This window comes from Lotus japonicus, chromosome 3 (assembly GCF_012489685.1).
Source record: "Lotus japonicus ecotype B-129 chromosome 3, LjGifu_v1.2".
In the NCBI taxonomy this organism is placed as follows: Eukaryota; Viridiplantae; Streptophyta; class Magnoliopsida; order Fabales; family Fabaceae; genus Lotus; species Lotus japonicus.
This window is the reverse complement of record NC_080043.1, coordinates 40,806,675-40,824,161: the sequence shown is the minus strand read 5'-3', so window position 1 is coordinate 40,824,161 and position 17,487 is coordinate 40,806,675. Positions and strand designations below refer to the sequence as shown.

The window sequence follows — 17,487 nt, the reverse complement described above, 5'->3', positions numbered from 1 at the left end:
ATTAAGCCAAAGTATTGCCTAGGTGCGAATCTTGCTTATCTCATCAACCAGACCTTTCTCGAATTGTCAAGTATATTGGATGTCTTCAATCTTCTTTCATAAGAATTTTCCGAATTTCCACCCTGAGACATCATAACTTAGCCAAATTAGCTCTTCATCGTGCTCAAAGCTCTTTATAATATGTTGTGTCATTGAATCAACCTTTCATCTTAGTCAAAGCAAGACATTGTTTCTCTCTACAGCTCCAGGTTCAAACACTATCCTTGATTTTGATTCCTTTCAGAGGTAAGCTTTGAATTAACCATTATGCCATTTTCTCCTCTTGATCCCATGGCCTCTTCTTTTAATGTCTCGAATTAGAAATTACTAACACAACCTTCACAAGAGTCAATCATGTTCGACCCTAAGAATATTCTAATTCTGACAGGGCGTCTTTTGACAACCTTTTCCATCTATAAACCAAGTACAACTTGAACAAACTACATCTTGCTAAAAGAAGTATGTTTTATATGATATAAATAATTATTTTTACAATTATATCACTGTATCTACCAAAATATTCTTAACTAAAACTACAATAAAGTCTATATATTAAGTAGTGTAAAAGTATAATGAAAAAAATACACATTTGAAGAAATTCAACTATTTATACGAATTATTTTACATATTAATATTTAGACTATTTATTAGGTGAATATAGAGTAATAATTGAAAAATATATAATTAATACTACTATTTGACACTTTTATGTAAACAGATGAATAATAATGTGTTCGAATAATAATTCAAGTGATAAGAGTTAGATGACATATGGGTTGAGGTGAGGAGGTTCATGGATCAATAACTAGATAATGTAATTTATCTTTTCTAATGTAAAAAAATAAATAATAATGTTTTTAATATTTTTTTTGAAGGAGTAATATTTTTAATAGATAAATATAAATAGGATTAATAATAATAATATGAAACTCCAAGAATGATTTAAAAAATTAATTATATTTGTGCTTTCTTCAATGAGATAAGATAAATAAATATTAAATACTAAGGTATTTAAAATGAAGTAAGTATATACACACACGTGTGCAACCTAGGGCCAGAAGAAGCTGAAATTTGAGAGTGTACGTTTCCTTGTTCTGTTGTTCATCCTCCTCGTACCCTTCTTCACAAGTCATATTTCCTCGCAAGTTTATCGAGCTGTTCCCTTTTCGTGTTCAATTCTACTTTCTCCTTCTGCTTTATTCTTCATATTCTTATTCGGCTAAGAGATTTTGGTATAACATGACTTCTCCAGCATGCGGTTGATGGGTGTTTTTCTTTACTCTTATTGACACAAGTAAGCTCTAACATGTCCATGATTGAAGAAACTATCCTCTGAGTTCATATTCGAAATGGGTTTTTGTTTTTTGATCAAAAGTTTGTATCTTTCGTTCACTTATTGGTTATTTTTTGTTGCTGTCTTAAACCCTCTCTTTCTCCTTTTTTGGTTGTGTTCATTTAATTTTGTCTTATGATTATTATTATTATTATTATTGAGGTGAAGTTATCTCTTACCTCGCTTTATTGATTGTCTGTGGTGTTTGATGAAGGAAAGCTGAAGTTAATTTTCATGTTTTTGAGAGATAAGAAGCCCTTGGGTGTAGAAGCTGTTGATTATTTAGGAATATGAAATTAAGCATTCAGGTTTAAGTATGGTAAATTACTTGAAGGTTTTGGTATGTTAGAGTTTAGAAGATTCTGTTTTGATAGGTGCCAAGCGGGGCAGTGGGGAGTTGGGATTTTAAAGTTTGGCATTATTAGGTAAAGACATGTTTTAATGGTTTTTTCATTATTGCTGGGCTTTTCGATGGCTTCTTATTAAATTTAATTGTGTTATTTGCTGAAATTTAGTATATGCAATCAAGTTTATGTCTATGTGATGAGTGATGGCACTCCCTGATCAATTTACTTTTAGGCTGATGCTAATTGCTGAATTCCACAATCAACTATGATTAATATTTTCTTTCTGATTTGTTGCAGATAATTGGGTAGAACAAACTTGGAGTTAGGAAAAGAGAATCTGAAACCTTATTGGAATCTGACAATATCAAGACAAATTACTATTGCTGAAAGGATATTATGACCACTATGGATGTAAAAGGCATAACTTGGGTTGGAAATATGTACCAGCAATTTGAGAATATGTGCCTGGAGGCAGAAGACGTTATGTACGAGGTATGCTTTGTTGTCACTTAACCTATCCTATACACTTTTATTGCCATTGCTTGTTATATATGTTATTGAATGAATACCTAAAATTGTGTTTTGCAATCTCCTTTGCTAGCAGTAGAGTTGCATTTCTTCTTCATCTCTGGCTTATTTGTCCTTAACATTCTACCTTTAAATATTTTTGGAAAGAGGTATGTGGCAGGCACCAGAAGGGGTCAGCCTCGTGCTGGTTGAAGCACTGCCCTTTAATGAGCCATGAGGCATGCATATCCTGTTCAGGCTAGTAAAATAGCCATGAGTGAAGGGGGTTAAATGGTCAAAATTCCAAGAAAAGAACATAACTTAGGAATTTTTTAAGTTGAACATCTTTTTTATTTTTATTATGATTGGATGTTTTGCCTAATTTATATGGTAAGTAAATGCAAAATAGTAAAATATTTTTTTATTTTCTTCTATTCCAAAGGCTAAAACCTTTTTCCGTTGCGGAGTGCACTTTGTTGCTATTCTCGTTCCATTGCATTAAAATCCTTTCACACTTTAAGCATTGAATGCAACTCTGCTCAATGTGTCTTCTTAATCTTTCTAAACATTTTTGTATATGATCTCAAATTCTTAACTGTAATGGGTAAAACTGTTCTTGGGACTGATATTCCCTACTTTGCCACTAATTGACATTCTTCCCAGTCACTATATTCCTTTTATCTGTTTTTCTCTGGGTACAGGATACAGTTAAATACTTCGAGAATCAGATGCGGGTTGTTGGGGCAAGTGTTAAAAAGTTATATTCAGATATTGTTGAAGATTTGCTTCCTCCACTTTCATGTGGTTTGGATGAAAATGTAGACTCTGATACGTCTATAGATCAACATACTAATGTTGGGTTCTATAAGAAACCACTCGAAGATCTCAAGGAAAGACCTGTCAAGGCTAATACCAAGCAAATGACTCGGGATTCCAGGATTGATAGCGATGCCGTACATGCTGCATCGTATGATGGAACCCCAGAGACTGATGCTTCATTCATTTCATCTTCAAGAAATTCTGTCAAAGGAAGCAATGTTATTTCTCATTCAATACAATATGTTGGGAGCATGGATATTAAATCAAACATTGCTACTAATAACAATAAAATAAATAAGAAAATGGCTGCAACCAAGATATTCAATGAAGTCACTTTGGCAGAATCAGATACGTGCAGGACATCACAATCTTGTGAGATCTCAAATGAAAATGAAAATCTTGGAGTTAGTGTTTCAAAGCCAGCTTTGGGTGAAGTGGCTAGGCTTTCCTCTGCAGCAGATCATTGCAATGAAATTGACAATGCTAGTACTGAAGAATCCCCCAAGGTGCAAGTAGTAGTTAAATCAGCTGAAGAGAAACAGATTAATACGATTTCTTCTGTCCCATTTGGAGAGCCAGTTGGTGAGTATTCCAGTATCTCCTGGTTTAGTTTCATCTTTTTTTTTATCTCTTATTGTTTTCATTGATGACTTTTCACTTCTGATGGGTTTTTAATATGTTCACTGTTTCTCTGCTAGGTTTCTCTATGGATAGAATGATACAGTCTGATGATTGTTCTAATAGCATGGTAGTTATATCTCATCCAGGTATTAATTTAGATCATTCTGAATTAGTTACTGAGTTTAGAATTGAAATCACTCTGAAGCACTTACTCACTGTAGGTACTAAGTATTGATTTATATTATTCAGAAGTACTCAACGATTTTGCCTATGGACCTATTTTGATTGAATTTGAATTTTGACAAAGAGTATCATGGTGCTGGTTGCTTGTTTTTTTGTGAGTGGATGTTACGTGACAATAAGTAGTTTAGGCCTTAGGGGCATCCTTAGTTTGCTGTAATTAGATGCAAACAATTGTTCTGTAGAAAGGTAGTTTTTGTTTTCTTTCATTTAGTAAGATATTATATACTGAATGGAAAAGGAAGTTACTTAAATCCTCTTTGCAGTGTCTGTTGGGAAAAGTATAACTGGCACAGTGCCATACTCTGCTTATCCTTTTCCAATCATTGCTTAGTGTAACTTTTCTAAAAGAGCCATTATCTTCATTTTTGCATTTACGTGTGAAGCCCTAGTGGTTGGAAAGGGAGAAGGATTGATTGTTGTTCTGTTTAGGAGCCATGAAAAACTGAATGTCGGCAGTGGCTTCAGGGATGAAAGTGAAAGTGGTTAACTTTTCCATCTGAAATTAGTGAGTAGCCAGGAAAATTATATTTTTGAAACATCTACATTAGGTTGAGAGGATCAGGTGAGTGTGACCTGGGATTTCGGTTCATGCTTCATCTCCAATATTGTCAAAGCTACTCTATTGAAATGAAAAATATTATAAAGGACATGATGCCCTTCAAAGTGGAGAATTTGGTTATTTTCTTGCAATGAATTCATCACCTATCTTTTTGTCAAGCCAGGATAGAAACCATGCTTTAATTTATCTTAGGTCCCTTTTTGTGGGAGGATAGGTAAACCAATAAACACGAAATAGATTTATGTTTGATGGAAGTTAACCCCTAAAACCTATGCTGGTGCTAAAATACCAATCCCTCTTCACCACTTGAATTCAGTCAAGGTCTTGAATTAATTCATTTTTTTATTGATATTAATTCCCTTTGTGGCTTAAAATGTATATTACGTTTTTCTAGTTGTTGTATACTATTCTATACTATTAATTTCTTCTATGGAATCAGAATAAAAATGGAGGAATAAGGGAAAAATCAGAACTATCAGAGAAAAACTACATGAGAACACTCTCTCTTGCCCAAGCCAAGAGGCCGGAAACTATACTCAATTCTTACTACTCCCATATTCTACCCTCTCTCCTATAACCACCTTTCCCTAACCCATTCCCTCTCCTTACGGGTCATGCTACCCTCATGCTTCCCTGAATACCCCATTTCCAGATCCCATCCATGTGTCCTGCTGGAACATACTTTCCAAGTCGTACTACCCTCCTTGGTGACCTGTTGTACCGGTTCTTATTCAGGTACCACTTGCTGTGCCGGTACTTCCCTAGATGCCACCTCATCTATTTTGGTCCCATTCCTATCACATTATACAGATTTTTATAGCTGAACCCTCTAGAAAAGAGTTCAAATTGCTTATATCAAATCAATCGAAAATATGTATAAAGGTTCGCAACTAGTGTTAGAACACAAGGTGGAGATAATGAAGATCCCCTATAATTATAGGGGTGCGCCAAGGGTGAATGTTAAGATCTTACCTTTTTATCTAGGTTTCAGACACTTATTGAACGCGTCCTAAAGACGATGCCACTATGCGTACTTTTTGTGAATGATATAGACATATAGTCTTGATCGGAGAGTCAAGAGAGGAAATAAATGCGAAGTTAGAAAAGTGGAGACAAACCTTAGTTGGCTTTCGCTGAAGTAGGAGTAAAACTAAGTATATGGAATGTAAGTTTTGCATGTGAGGCACAAATCTAAACATGGAGGTAAAAAATGGAGAACACACAATAACCATAAATTACAAGTTTTCAGTATCTTGAGAGTATCACACAAAATTATGGGAAGATAGGGAGTGATGTTTACCGTAGGTTTTAAATAGGATGGACGAAGGGAGGAGTGCTTTGAATGTGATTTGCGATAGAAAAGCATCGTTGAAACTCAGGAAAATTTATCTCATATTAGACCTGCAATGTTGTGTGGGTTATGTTGAGTAAGCCACAAGAAAATGGTATTAGTGTCACATAGATGAGAATGTTACACTGGATGAGTTGTTACACTGACACAAGACAAGATAGGATTAGAATCATTAGAGAGGAAGTGGGGTAGCTCCTATTGGAGAAAACATGGTAGAGTCTCAACTTTAGGTGGTTTGCGAATTTGTGGAGAAGACTTTTAGAAACACCAATAAGAAGGGTTTGAAAGGATAGAGGCGAAGGAGATAATCAAATAGTTATGTTAGAAATATAATATAGAACCATTCAGGTATCTTCACCCAACAATTTAAGCTTTTGGGATAATTGGTCTTTCACATGGTATCAGAGGTACTATAACCAAATGGTATGGACTTAGGAATTCTATCCTTGTTGCACTTTCCCTCATCATTCTAATAAAAATTTCAATTTCAGAGCATGGCTGGTAGGCCTGAGCATTGTTCTCGCTTCATACCCAATGGGCTCTTGGGTAGGGGGTGTGCTAGAAATATGATATGGAACCGTCCATGTGACTTCACCCAACAACTTATTGGGATTGTTATTTCTGACAAGTTAAAGGTAGTAGAAGACCAAGAGGAACTATAAGAATATATTAAGAGAAGTTTAGAGGTAAATGATAAATTTTTAGACCTGATACATAATGGGGAACTATGATGTCACATTAACCGTGTAGCCAATCCCACCACAAAGTGGGGAAAAACATTTATTTCTGTTGTACCTCCAAGGAGTAAGGTGGGGGGGGGGGGGGGGTCTGGTGAAGATTCAATGACATTGGTGTGTTATAGCCTATAATAGTTTAGAGATGATTTTTTCTATATTGCATATCTTATATTAGTGGAATTTGTTGTTTCACCTAGCAGCCCTGCTTTCTTTATAGAACATGAGAACTTGTAGCTGATTCATGACCTGAAAATATTCTTTATAAAACGACCAAATTTTTTCATTGCAACAGAATGCATTTTGAATCTGATATTCTGATTGGAATGTTTAATATTTTGTGAGGTTTTCATGGTCATATCTAGATGTAGTTACTCTGAAACCTATTTAAAGTAAGTGCAGACATGAGGTTCTTTGCATCATCCTTCTCTTAGATATGCTCATTGCTCAGGCACATACAACCAGATAGTGGGACTGTTTGTCATTTCTTATTTCATGATATAATAACTTATGTATTTTTTAAGCTGTTTGTGTATGCTTTGATAAAAGGAAGAATTTGAAAAAAAAGCAGAAATGTGATTATTTCTTTAAGCTATTTCTAGTAGCTTTTGAAATAATAAAATATTTGCAGTGTATTTTTTAGTGAAAAACATTTTTTATATTTGTACACAAATTTAACTCAATTTCTGCTTTACGAAAATTTGCTTAAAATAAAATCAATATTTTATTCAACTTTAAAATCACTTATTTTTTAAGCAGACACAAACAGGCCCAGTATTAAGTTATTCAGTTGCATGTTGTTCTGATGTCATGGTAATTGGTACATTTTATCATTTGAGAAATTCCAAAACCCAAATGCATTAACTTTTAATATAACAGAGTGTTATATTTGTTATAGAGCAAGGCCATAAAACCATGCAACAAGGTCATCCAAGGCTTGAGGAAACTTGTGTTATGGTGACTGGAAATGAACTTCAATCAGTCCCCAAGGGAGGTGATAATCTGAAAAATAACAAGGTATCAATACCCCTCCCCTTCTTTCCTCTTTCTCTTTATTTGAAATACATTCACATTTACCTCTAAATCCTTTTTCCAGAAATGGAGGCGGGAAAGATTTTCTTTATCTAAGAAGTCTGCGAGAAAGCAAGAGTATAAGGAGCTTGCAGTATTGCATGGGAACAGTGAAAAAGTAAAGGGAGTCTGCATGGAGAGTTTAGATGCAACTTCACTGGAGGATCAAAAGAAGTTACTGCCTCTAAGCATGTCTGAACCTGAGTGGGAGATTCTTTAATCACCAGGGGTCCAGGATGATGGAGTTGTGTAGTGTAGATACGCCGCCAATCTCGAAACTTGACATTCGCTCTTAAGTCCTAAAGATGGAGATTGATATGCCCTATACTGAGAAGATTTAAATTCCTATATTATGTTTGGTATTATAGTACTTTCTTTCCCCCCTTACTAAACGCATCCTATTTACATATCCTCCACTGATTACTATTGTCAGTTGCATGTCCATTATGACTGATTTCATTATCCTCAAATGTATATAAACCAGTATTTGCAATCAGCATGTGTGGTGGCCTTTGCTATGCCAATAAGTTTCATGCTTACCAGCTATGTGAATGGTGATGTACAAATACTGTACCCGAACTTTGAGCCTGGTTCTTAATCCAACTAAGTTATTGAGTTGGGAATTGTTCATGTGGAGGCAGACCAAGCTCGTTTTTTAGCTGGCATAACAATAAAAATGATGAATCAGTTTAGTCTGAGCTAGGAAAATGGTGTGCAAAAAACTTCTCCCAAAAGATTATTTAGCCGAGAAATCCCTGAAATTCTCTTGGTTAAGTTCCAACATATTTTACTATCTTTAAACTGCAATTTTCTGTATTCATATTCAGAGCTTTAAATTGTCTAGACGTAGAGAAGTTGCTCTGTTCATAGTAGCTATAGGATTTGGGTTGGGCATTTCTGAAGTTCAGTTCTTTTTTTGTTCTCCAGATATAAGATGTTAGCCAACATGGCACTCCCCTGTTCCTGATATGGCCCATCTCTATAGAGTTATATAAGTTTATCAAATGGTCAGGTTTAGTGTAATTGCCAAAGTCACATTACAATTTCAAGTGAAACATTGTGTTTATCACTCTCTTCATAAATATTTAAAGAGTTCATCTAATTTTTTTTTTTTTGAAAGAGTTCATCTATTTAATTACATATGAAGAGAGAGATGAATATAAAATTTCAACTTGAAGAAAACTAAAGAGAGTTCACACTTGAGAGGAATCTAATCCATGTTCTGTTAGTTTCTATTGTCTCCTAACATATAGGGCAAACATCATGCATGGCCAAATGTCTCCTGGCTAGATTAAGCCTAGTAGGATTAAATTATTGCACACCTTCTATAAGAAAAACTTTACTTTTCTAGGGGGATTTTCATCTGCTATATCCACTTCCATAATTCAGGAGGTAGCTCTGTTCTGCTCTCTTTTTTCTAGATTTTCAAATAAAAGAATCCTTTGTCCATCCAGTAGTGCTGGTTGATCATAATTGACCTGCCATCTCCAACTATCCACCAACCACCAGCCTTGTAATAAACTTATCCAAACCCTAGGAGGTCTGTCTTCATTTCTGCATTTAAAAAGCTGTTATTAGAGGAATAAATCCTCTTAAAATCTGAACCCAAAGGGCACTAGAGTCTTTAGGACTCTCCAGCCCTACTTTGCTCCAACCCTTCTTTGCTCGGAGAGTAAGTAAGCTCACTTGTTATCTAAGTGATTCATTTTATTTGAGAAAGATTGGTGTGGATTAAAGTTTGGGCAATACTTGGTCCCATGAACTAGGGCTATAAAATAGTATGGCTAGGCTCTTTTTGTAATCACGTATTAGAAATAAAGGTTTTCTAGTTTGCCACATTGAAAGTTATGAAAAGGGGGTGTGAGATCAATACAGGGGAAATTCTAGTCACATAATGTTGCGAGTATTTATAACAATGCCTTTTCTTTTTTTTAGTTTTTGATGAATGTCTTCACCCGTTCGGAAAACAGTTGCAGTCTCTCCCAACAGACGTCTTCCCTGTAATTCGAACTTGAGTTCTCATCCTTACGAGATTCTAGCATACTTACCACTAGACATTGTTGTACACCTTTTCTAAACACACTTTTTAAAATTTAAAAACAAACTTTTATTTAATGAAAATAATATACAAATGAAATAATACATGTTATGCTCTACTACACTTATTTTTTATGAAATAAAATGAGAAAGTAAATGTATCCAAACAGACTTTTAGTCTATCAATAATGTGTTGGTTTAATGATAAGCAAAGTAGATTCTGTAAAGATGAGAATTTAAACCCGAATTGAATCCTGGAAAATACAGTTATCAGAAAAGACATGCAACTATTTTTTAAATGGGTGACAATATCCGTCAAAGTTAACAAAAAGAAAAAAAAACTTATTATAAGGTACATCAATAATAAAGATGACAACGATGATTAACACGTCTATAAGCTTTCTAAACAACTGTTCAGCTTCAATCATAGAAACACTGCAATAAATATTGTCATTTTTTTGTCTTTGTAAATTACTCCTAAAAAACTGAATGCTGTCTCTAAAATCCTTAACTTATAAATTAAATGGAAGTATGGAACGCCGGATATTAGCAATTGAACTAATATGAACGTATATTCTTCAAAACTTTAAAAACGAAAACTGCCCCTTCAAAGCAAATTCATTATATCTTTTCGATATGTACAAAAAAAAATCATTCCTATATTATTTTCCCACAAATTTATTTCGCGGAAAATTTAACATTTCTTATAAATTTTCCTTCAGATTAAGAATTGACGTGAAAACTTATTAGAAATTTCTACCAATAATTTTTTAAGGAAATAAACAAATTTTTCATAAAAACAAAAAATTATCAAATGATTTCAAAAGCTTTCAAAAGAAAAAAAAACCTTTAATTTGTTAATTTCAATTTTATCACTCAAGAAGATCATTGTGACAGGCTGGAACTTATAGCCAGCTTGTTTCCCTATTTGTGGTGTTATTCACCGACACTTAGGTAGAGCTAGGGGCGGGTGGCTTCAAAATCACTATAATTTACTAATTTTTGTCACTTATAGAATATGCGCCGTTACCAATTATGGTTTGCATTAATGTATCTGAGTTGTAATATTCGTCTTAGAAGTCATGCTTTGGTTAGCGGGAAGAAAGATCTTATTAGGAGGTAGGCTATTGTCTGAAGCAAGGATTACTTTTATATTCTTTGTTCTAGAAAGATTATTGTTTAAAATGGTGACACAAAAGGTAAGATACTCCTAATTATTGATAGTATTAAATTCTACTTGATAGAGAATAGGTGCTTGTTGTGGTGCATCCTTTCAGATGAGGGTGTGCTACCTCTGCCTGTTTGGACCAGTAGGAATGTGGCATGTATTAAATGAGTTGACTTTTCAACTATTTTGAAATGAATTAAAATAATAGGAATTGATTTTCTGAAAATCTGGTTAAATAATAAAAAAAAGTTTATTAATGTGTTGTTAGGTCCCTCTGTTAATTAATTACCACAGTAAAAATAACTTATTCAATTGAATTGACTTGACCATTCATTCCCTCTCTTTGAAAACTGAAGCAAACCTCTTTGAAATCCTCACTCTCCTTCTTCCCAAAGTTAAGCGTTTCAGAGAAGCTTGAGAGAGAGAGACAAGCGACGACGAAGGCGACGGCGGAGAAGACGAGGGACGACGACAGAGACGCGACTTTGAAGGAGACGAGGGAAGACGAGACACGACTTTGAAGCCATACGGTATGTTTCTTCATCTTTTGTTTTGGTTGTGTTAAAATCGGTGATAATCAAGTCTTGTTTTTGGTTAGATGGTTTTGTGTTTTAGGCAAAAGAACGTTGATTTCTCAAGGTTTTTCCTTCAGAAATGGTTTTCCTTTGGTTGTTTGCAAAAAAGTTATGATCTTTATGTTGTTGATTGAGAACTTGTTATGTAAATGAGTCCGTCGAAGTTGCCCCTACTGTGTATATTTGGAAAGGGACCTTTTAGATCATATGCATGTCGTTTATTGTGCAATCTAAATTTGAATGTGTCATCGTATTCGGAAAGTAATTTTAGACTTGGGCTTCATGTGCTCTGTTTCGTTATCTTTAACTGGAATTTAATGGATAATGTTGCATGCAGACACTGGAATGAGTTTGGTGTGTGAAATTTGTGCAAAGATTTATGTTGGTACCGTATATATACTGTTTGCATTGCAATGAAAGAGCAAGTTATCAAATCTTTTGCATTGTTTTGTATGGTTGAGTTGGTTTGAATTAGAAATGTGTATTATTTTGTGTTGAATATTTGAACTGATTTTTAAGTGTTTTTGAAGAGATGATTAATGTCAGAAACAATGGTGTGGGAGGCCCTGATTTTAGTATTGAGTTAGACCTGAAAATGGTAATGGTCAAGAGCTCTGTTTTTCCATTTTTCATTTGTGCTGGTTACTTTTTTTGGTTTTAAATGTTAATTACTTCTTTGGAAAAAATATTAGGAGAGCTTGCAAGTTCCAAATGATTTTTTTGCGCAACACAGAAATGCTTTGGGGAATCAAGTTGTGATTAGGGATCCTGTAGGGGGTGAGTTCTCATTCAGGTTGCTCTGTGGGGGCAATGGAGGTTTGATATTTGAGTCTGTAAATGAGATTCTGAAAAGGTATGGTTTGAAAGAAAATCATTTGGCTGATTTCTATTTTGGTGGGAGGAACATGTTTACTGTGAGGATATTGGATTGTATGCTGAATGAAATTAGCTATGGTGTTGGCTCTTCCCAGAGGCAACCCATAGTAATAGATGATGGTAGTTCAGTTGAGATTGGTGAAGAGGAGGCTATGGAAGATGTTGCTGATGAGGAGGGGCTGCAAGATGTTGGTGGAGAGTTTGTGGATGTTGTTGATAGTGAAGAGGATGATGGAATGGTGCAATTAAGTGATGATGATGAGGATGATGGAATTATGCAATTAAGTGATGGTGAAGAGGATGATGGTGTGGAAAGGGTTATTCATGAATTTGATAAGGTTATTACTAAGTCAGGTGCTACTGCAGGCCAAACCTTGGTAAGTCCTTAGAAAGAGCAAGTTGTTTTTAAAAGTAAATTGCCAAGTTAATTTGCTGCAAATGTTATTTTAGAATTTAATACAGTGTTTATTTTCTTGTTTTCAGCCCGGCCTAAACTGTATGTTCAGAATCACATTAGGGCAATCTGGAAGCACATCATTCTTCAAACCCCTGAGGGTAAAACCTATAGCTGTGAGCTGAAGAGAAGGAATCCTGGACAGATTGATAGTCCGTGCCACATTGGAACGGAATGGTATCAATATGTTAAGGATAATAAGTTGAAGCCCAGGGACACTGTCCACTTTAGTCCTGTTAGCACTTACAACAATATGGTTAAAGTTACCATTACTTGTAGGGGACAGAACTGAATTTAATGTTTTGTTGATCTTCCATATGTTGTTCTTGGTTTGGACCTTGTTGTTTAGTTTACAACAGTAGCCTAATTTTGGTTTTGTAACTTTTGACAATTTGGATCTTGTGTGTGGTTTTGTTGTTTGGAATGAGTATGATGAACTTTGTGGTTGTTGTTTATGGATGTTGTTTGTTGGTGTCATGTTTATGGATGCTAAAATTGCAATGCAATATCATTATGATTAAGTTTTTATTTATTGACTTTATAATAGTAGATTTTGTAGACAAAATTGGATGGCATCCCAATCTTTTTCTTCATCACAAAGAAGAAACATGTATGCTGATGGTAGACTCTGCAATTGTGGACTTGTTCCACTCCTTAGGACATCATGGTCCAGTGAAAACCAGGGACGAAGATATTACAAGTGTCATATGAAGGTATAATTTGTCTTTTTCTCATATTGTATAGTATTGTATGCAAGAAATGTAAAGGTTTAATATTTGTAAAATATTTGTAGGTAAAATATTACGAGCTTTGATCGCTGAATACAAGAAAAGGGAGCAAATGTATCTGGTTATTGTTGTTGTCTCATTGGTTGTTGCTATTATATCAATTTTGTTTAAGTGAATTAAATTTGGCTGTGCGAAACAGTAAACATGATATTGGTTGGATTGTTTTAAGTTGTTGACATTTGTAGTAATGTTTACTGGTTGGATTGTTTTAAGTTGTTGACATTTGTAGTCTCAAGTGACTTTGCATTTGTAAACTTAAGTTTTTCACAACTTTTCACATTTGTAGTCTCATGTGACTTTGCATTTTACAACTTAAGCGTCTATAATCACTAAGGATGATAGTACTTAAGCTTTTAAAATCACCTGTAGCGTTTATAAGGCTACAAGTGTTCGGAAAAGTTTTAAAAAAATTTATGAAACAAGTTGGCAATCACAATCACTTGTAGATATAAATTACTTAATGGCTTAAGCGCATTTACAATCACTTAGGTGATTTATCTCATTTTATTACAACAAACCCCAAGTTATTGTACCTGCGAGAGCAAGCTTTTCATAAGTATTAAATGGCATCACTAAGGATGATAGCACTTAAGCTTTTAAAATCACCTGTAGCGTTTATAATGCTACAAGTGTTCGAAAAAGTTTTAAAAAAATTTATGAAACAAGTTGGCAATCACTTGTAGATATAAATTACTTAATGGCTTAAGCGCATTTACAATCACTTAGGTGATTTATCTCATTTTGTTACAACAAACCCCAAGTTATTGTACCAGCGAGAGCAAGCTTTTGATAAGTATTAAATGGCATCACTAAGGATGATAGCACTTAAGCTTTTAAAATCACCTGTAGCGTTCATAAGATAAAGTGCTATAACAAAAATGTTCAAAAGAAAAGGGGCTATAAAGCCTTCAAAATTCAAAATTAGGCTATTAAAACCTTACAAAATCAAAATTAGGCTACTCATGCCTTACAACGCAAAAAGCCATGGCAAAAACACAAATTCACCATACTAAAGGTCCAAAAAGATCACAATTTTAGCAAGTTTGAGGCACTTTTTTCTTCTTCTTGGCAGCTTCAACTATCCTTTGATAATAAGTCAAAGTCTTTGTTAGCATTTGTCCTTGAAGCAAGTTTTGCGAATGCAAAACAAGGTCCACACCTAGCTTCAATTTGGTGAACGTATCGACCTACAATAGGTTAAAACTAAGTTAGTTATTATACAGCACATCAAAACCCATTTTTTGAACATGAAATAGCTGAAGTTGCAATGTGGCTCACCTTGATCTTGTACCCATTGCCTCCCATTTGGTTCATTCAAGATGCAACCCACACACCAGAATCATTTCTATATGGCAGCAGACAGAGCAGTCAAAGGATGAATTACAAAAAATTGAATTTGATGAACTCGTAAATTAAAGTAGAATCTAACTTACGAATCATTGCCTTGAGCACCCACTCCTTCAGGAACAACCACTTTGAATGCAGAGACAATAGGTTTTGGAGTATCAGATGAGGTGTAAAATGAGTCATCAACCAGAAGCTCCTCTAAATAAATACACTATTCACCACACAAAAAAATTTAAACAATTCAGTGTATGATAGATTTTTAAAAAAAGATGACAGACATAATACAAGTTATTGTACCAGCAGTTTTGTGTGTCTAATCCTGGTTGACATTCTGCTTTGCTCCGGAAAGCTATCCAAATAGACCACTTCCTCTTTGTGGAAGTCCACCACCAAAAGATACCAGTGCTTGTTATCGTCATTAACAGGTACGAATATCTAAAGGGCAAGCAATTTAGTAAGAAAATGTAGTTGTAGAATAAGATCTAAAAATTTGAACTGAAGTCATGGAATTACCTTTGATAGCAAGTCAATTTTCCCCATGAAGTGTTTTTGGTAGAATGTTTTTGTAGAATCAGGATTAGGAACCCATGACAAAACAGCTTGCTACAACGTAAAGGAAAATAAGGGATTAATAACAGCATGAAGATCATTTTAATAATAATAAAAAAGGATTTCGAACAATACTGAAATGCTTGTTGGAAAAAACCAAAGTCCTGGATTCTGCGCAAAGGACCTCTCTCTTGTAGTCAGCATGCAAGCAAGCAAGTTAATGACATCCTTAGTGACATTTTGTTTTGGCATTAGGCTATGCAGCACACCTCGGTTACCGTCTGCAAATGGGATGTTAGGCTTTACCATATTCTCCTTCCTGTATCCATATTAAAACAAGTATCAATCAACATAGCAGCATATTCTCCGTCCTGTTGTAACAGTTAATGGCTTACCAAGCAGCATCCTCCTTCTTGGTTTTCTTGAAGACATATGTTGTGACAACCATCTCTGCATAACATAGTTTACTGGTGTGTTCTACTTTGAATATTTTTTACAGGAACTACATAAAACATAATAACATTGAAAGTCATTATAAAAAATTGTTTAAATACACCAACTCATAACTATTTCATATTAGCACAACTTACTGGTGGAATCATCAATGGTTCTGATATCTTTGGACTATTTTCGATCGACGAGAGCTCAAGGTCAGAACTCATAACTTTGGGTGGGTTAAACAGTTTTCTAACAAATGACCTGGGGTTTTCAGCATCTGGATCACACATTGGGGTTGGCAGTTCATTTGTTGGTGTTGGCAGTTCATTGGTTGGTGTTGGCAGTTCATGAGTTGGTGTTGTCAGTTCATTGGTTGGGGTTGGAAGTTCATAGGTTGGGGTTTGCAGTTCATGACTTGGCGTTGGCAATTCATGAGTGGGGTTTCCAGTTCATGAGTTGGTGTTGGCAATTCAGCGAAAGGGGGAATCAACTTATTCATAATTTTTTCAATCTCAGCTGGCATTGTAGTGGTCGCAGGTTGAACAGGGCTTTGAAAAACGGTTGACGAAGATGGTTCGAATTGGGATGGGAATGATGGTTGGATGGCCATACAATTGGATTTCATCACCGTTTGTGTCAACCACCCAATACTCCTCATGACAGCATTCAAGTTTGCCTCCATCAAATCCAGCTTATTTTCATCCACTACTTCCTGAAATAATCATCAAAAAAAACAACATTCAGAAAGTAAAAATCATATTTATAAAACGAACAACATAAGTGCAAGAGATTTATGCAAACAACAAACCTTTTTTTTCTTATCCTTTGGCTTTTGCTTTTGCTTATCTTCTTCCAGCGATATTTGATTACTGCATTCAGCAAGCCGGATTAGTCAGTTTGCATAAAAATTGCAACCCCAATTTTTCATCACCAAATTGCAACACCAATTTTCATCCCCAAATTACAACCCTAATTTTCAATAAAAAATTTCATCCCAAAATTAAAACATCAAACAATCACGACAAAGTTAAAATCCCAAATTACACCATGACTTGAAATAGAAGATGAACAAGAAACTCTAACCTGGAAGAAAGAAGTATCAAAGATGGGTTCGCCATATCCGGAGAATTAACAGAGTTGCATTCGATCTCTGGGTGTCGTCTCTTACGCACGCTTCGTCGGACGGGGGCTCCCTTCGTTTTCATGGTGGCTTCCGATAAGGGGATGGTTTCAATAAACTAGGGTTTATATTACTGGCTGAGACCACTATAAATGGAGGCCATATATGTGAAAAGAAATTGAATCCAAAAGGTTTGGCAATTGATGATAGCATGGTGGTATTGAGAGAATCAACAGACGCACGCTATTATGATTATCGGCTGCTCATGAATACGCACTGCAGCAGCAACGATGGAATGCCCCTCTCCAAGAACCCTCTTGAGCTTCCAATTTCTAATGCTTAAAACTCGTTTGATTCATATTTATAGTAAGGTTTTTTAAATTTTTATTGGCCACATAAGACAAATTAAATAAATTAATTCATCATAGTAAATATTTTTAATTGTTGGCTGTAAATATATGAATTAAAATAATTCACCAATATTAATGAAATAAAACCTTAAATGAATATG

The 17,487-nt window shown here is 34.8% G+C and overlaps 2 protein-coding genes across 2 annotated transcripts; both read left to right on the top strand.

The window, feature by feature from the left end:
• Positions 1-1,091: 1,091 nt before the first annotated feature.
• On the top strand, positions 1,092-8,252 carry LOC130742676 (uncharacterized). The gene is made up of 6 exons (XM_057594777.1): positions 1,092-1,333; positions 2,017-2,211; positions 2,928-3,627; positions 3,744-3,812; positions 7,452-7,570; positions 7,650-8,252. The coding sequence occupies exons 2-6, from the start codon at positions 2,116-2,118 to the stop codon at positions 7,842-7,844; spliced, it is 1,179 nt and encodes a 392-aa protein (XP_057450760.1). The 5' UTR covers positions 1,092-1,333; positions 2,017-2,115; the 3' UTR covers positions 7,845-8,252.
• Positions 8,253-11,198: 2,946 nt separating this feature from the next.
• LOC130748616 (uncharacterized) lies at positions 11,199-13,189 on the top strand. Its single transcript, XM_057601849.1, has 4 exons — positions 11,199-11,359; positions 11,935-12,002; positions 12,097-12,657; positions 12,764-13,189. The coding sequence occupies exons 2-4, from the start codon at positions 11,937-11,939 to the stop codon at positions 12,857-12,859; spliced, it is 723 nt and encodes a 240-aa protein (XP_057457832.1). The 5' UTR covers positions 11,199-11,359; positions 11,935-11,936; the 3' UTR covers positions 12,860-13,189.
• Positions 13,190-17,487: the final 4,298 nt, after the last annotated feature.

Bases quoted from the DNA above. Each gene is read 5' to 3' on its own strand.
- LOC130742676 (XM_057594777.1), top strand. From the start codon at position 2,116: ATGACCACTATGGATGTAAAAGGCATAACTTGGGTTGGAAATATGTAC. The intron at 3,628-3,743 runs GTGAGTATTCCA...TTTCTCTGCTAG, and splicing joins CCCATTTGGAGAGCCAGTTG to GTTTCTCTATGGATAGAATG. The intron at 3,813-7,451 runs GTATTAATTTAG...TATTTGTTATAG, and splicing joins GGTAGTTATATCTCATCCAG to AGCAAGGCCATAAAACCATG.
- LOC130748616 (XM_057601849.1), top strand. From the start codon at position 11,937: ATGATTAATGTCAGAAACAATGGTGTGGGAGGCCCTGATTTTAGTATT. The intron at 12,003-12,096 runs GTAATGGTCAAG...AAAAAATATTAG, and splicing joins TTGAGTTAGACCTGAAAATG to GAGAGCTTGCAAGTTCCAAA. The intron at 12,658-12,763 runs GTAAGTCCTTAG...TCTTGTTTTCAG, and splicing joins CTACTGCAGGCCAAACCTTG to CCCGGCCTAAACTGTATGTT.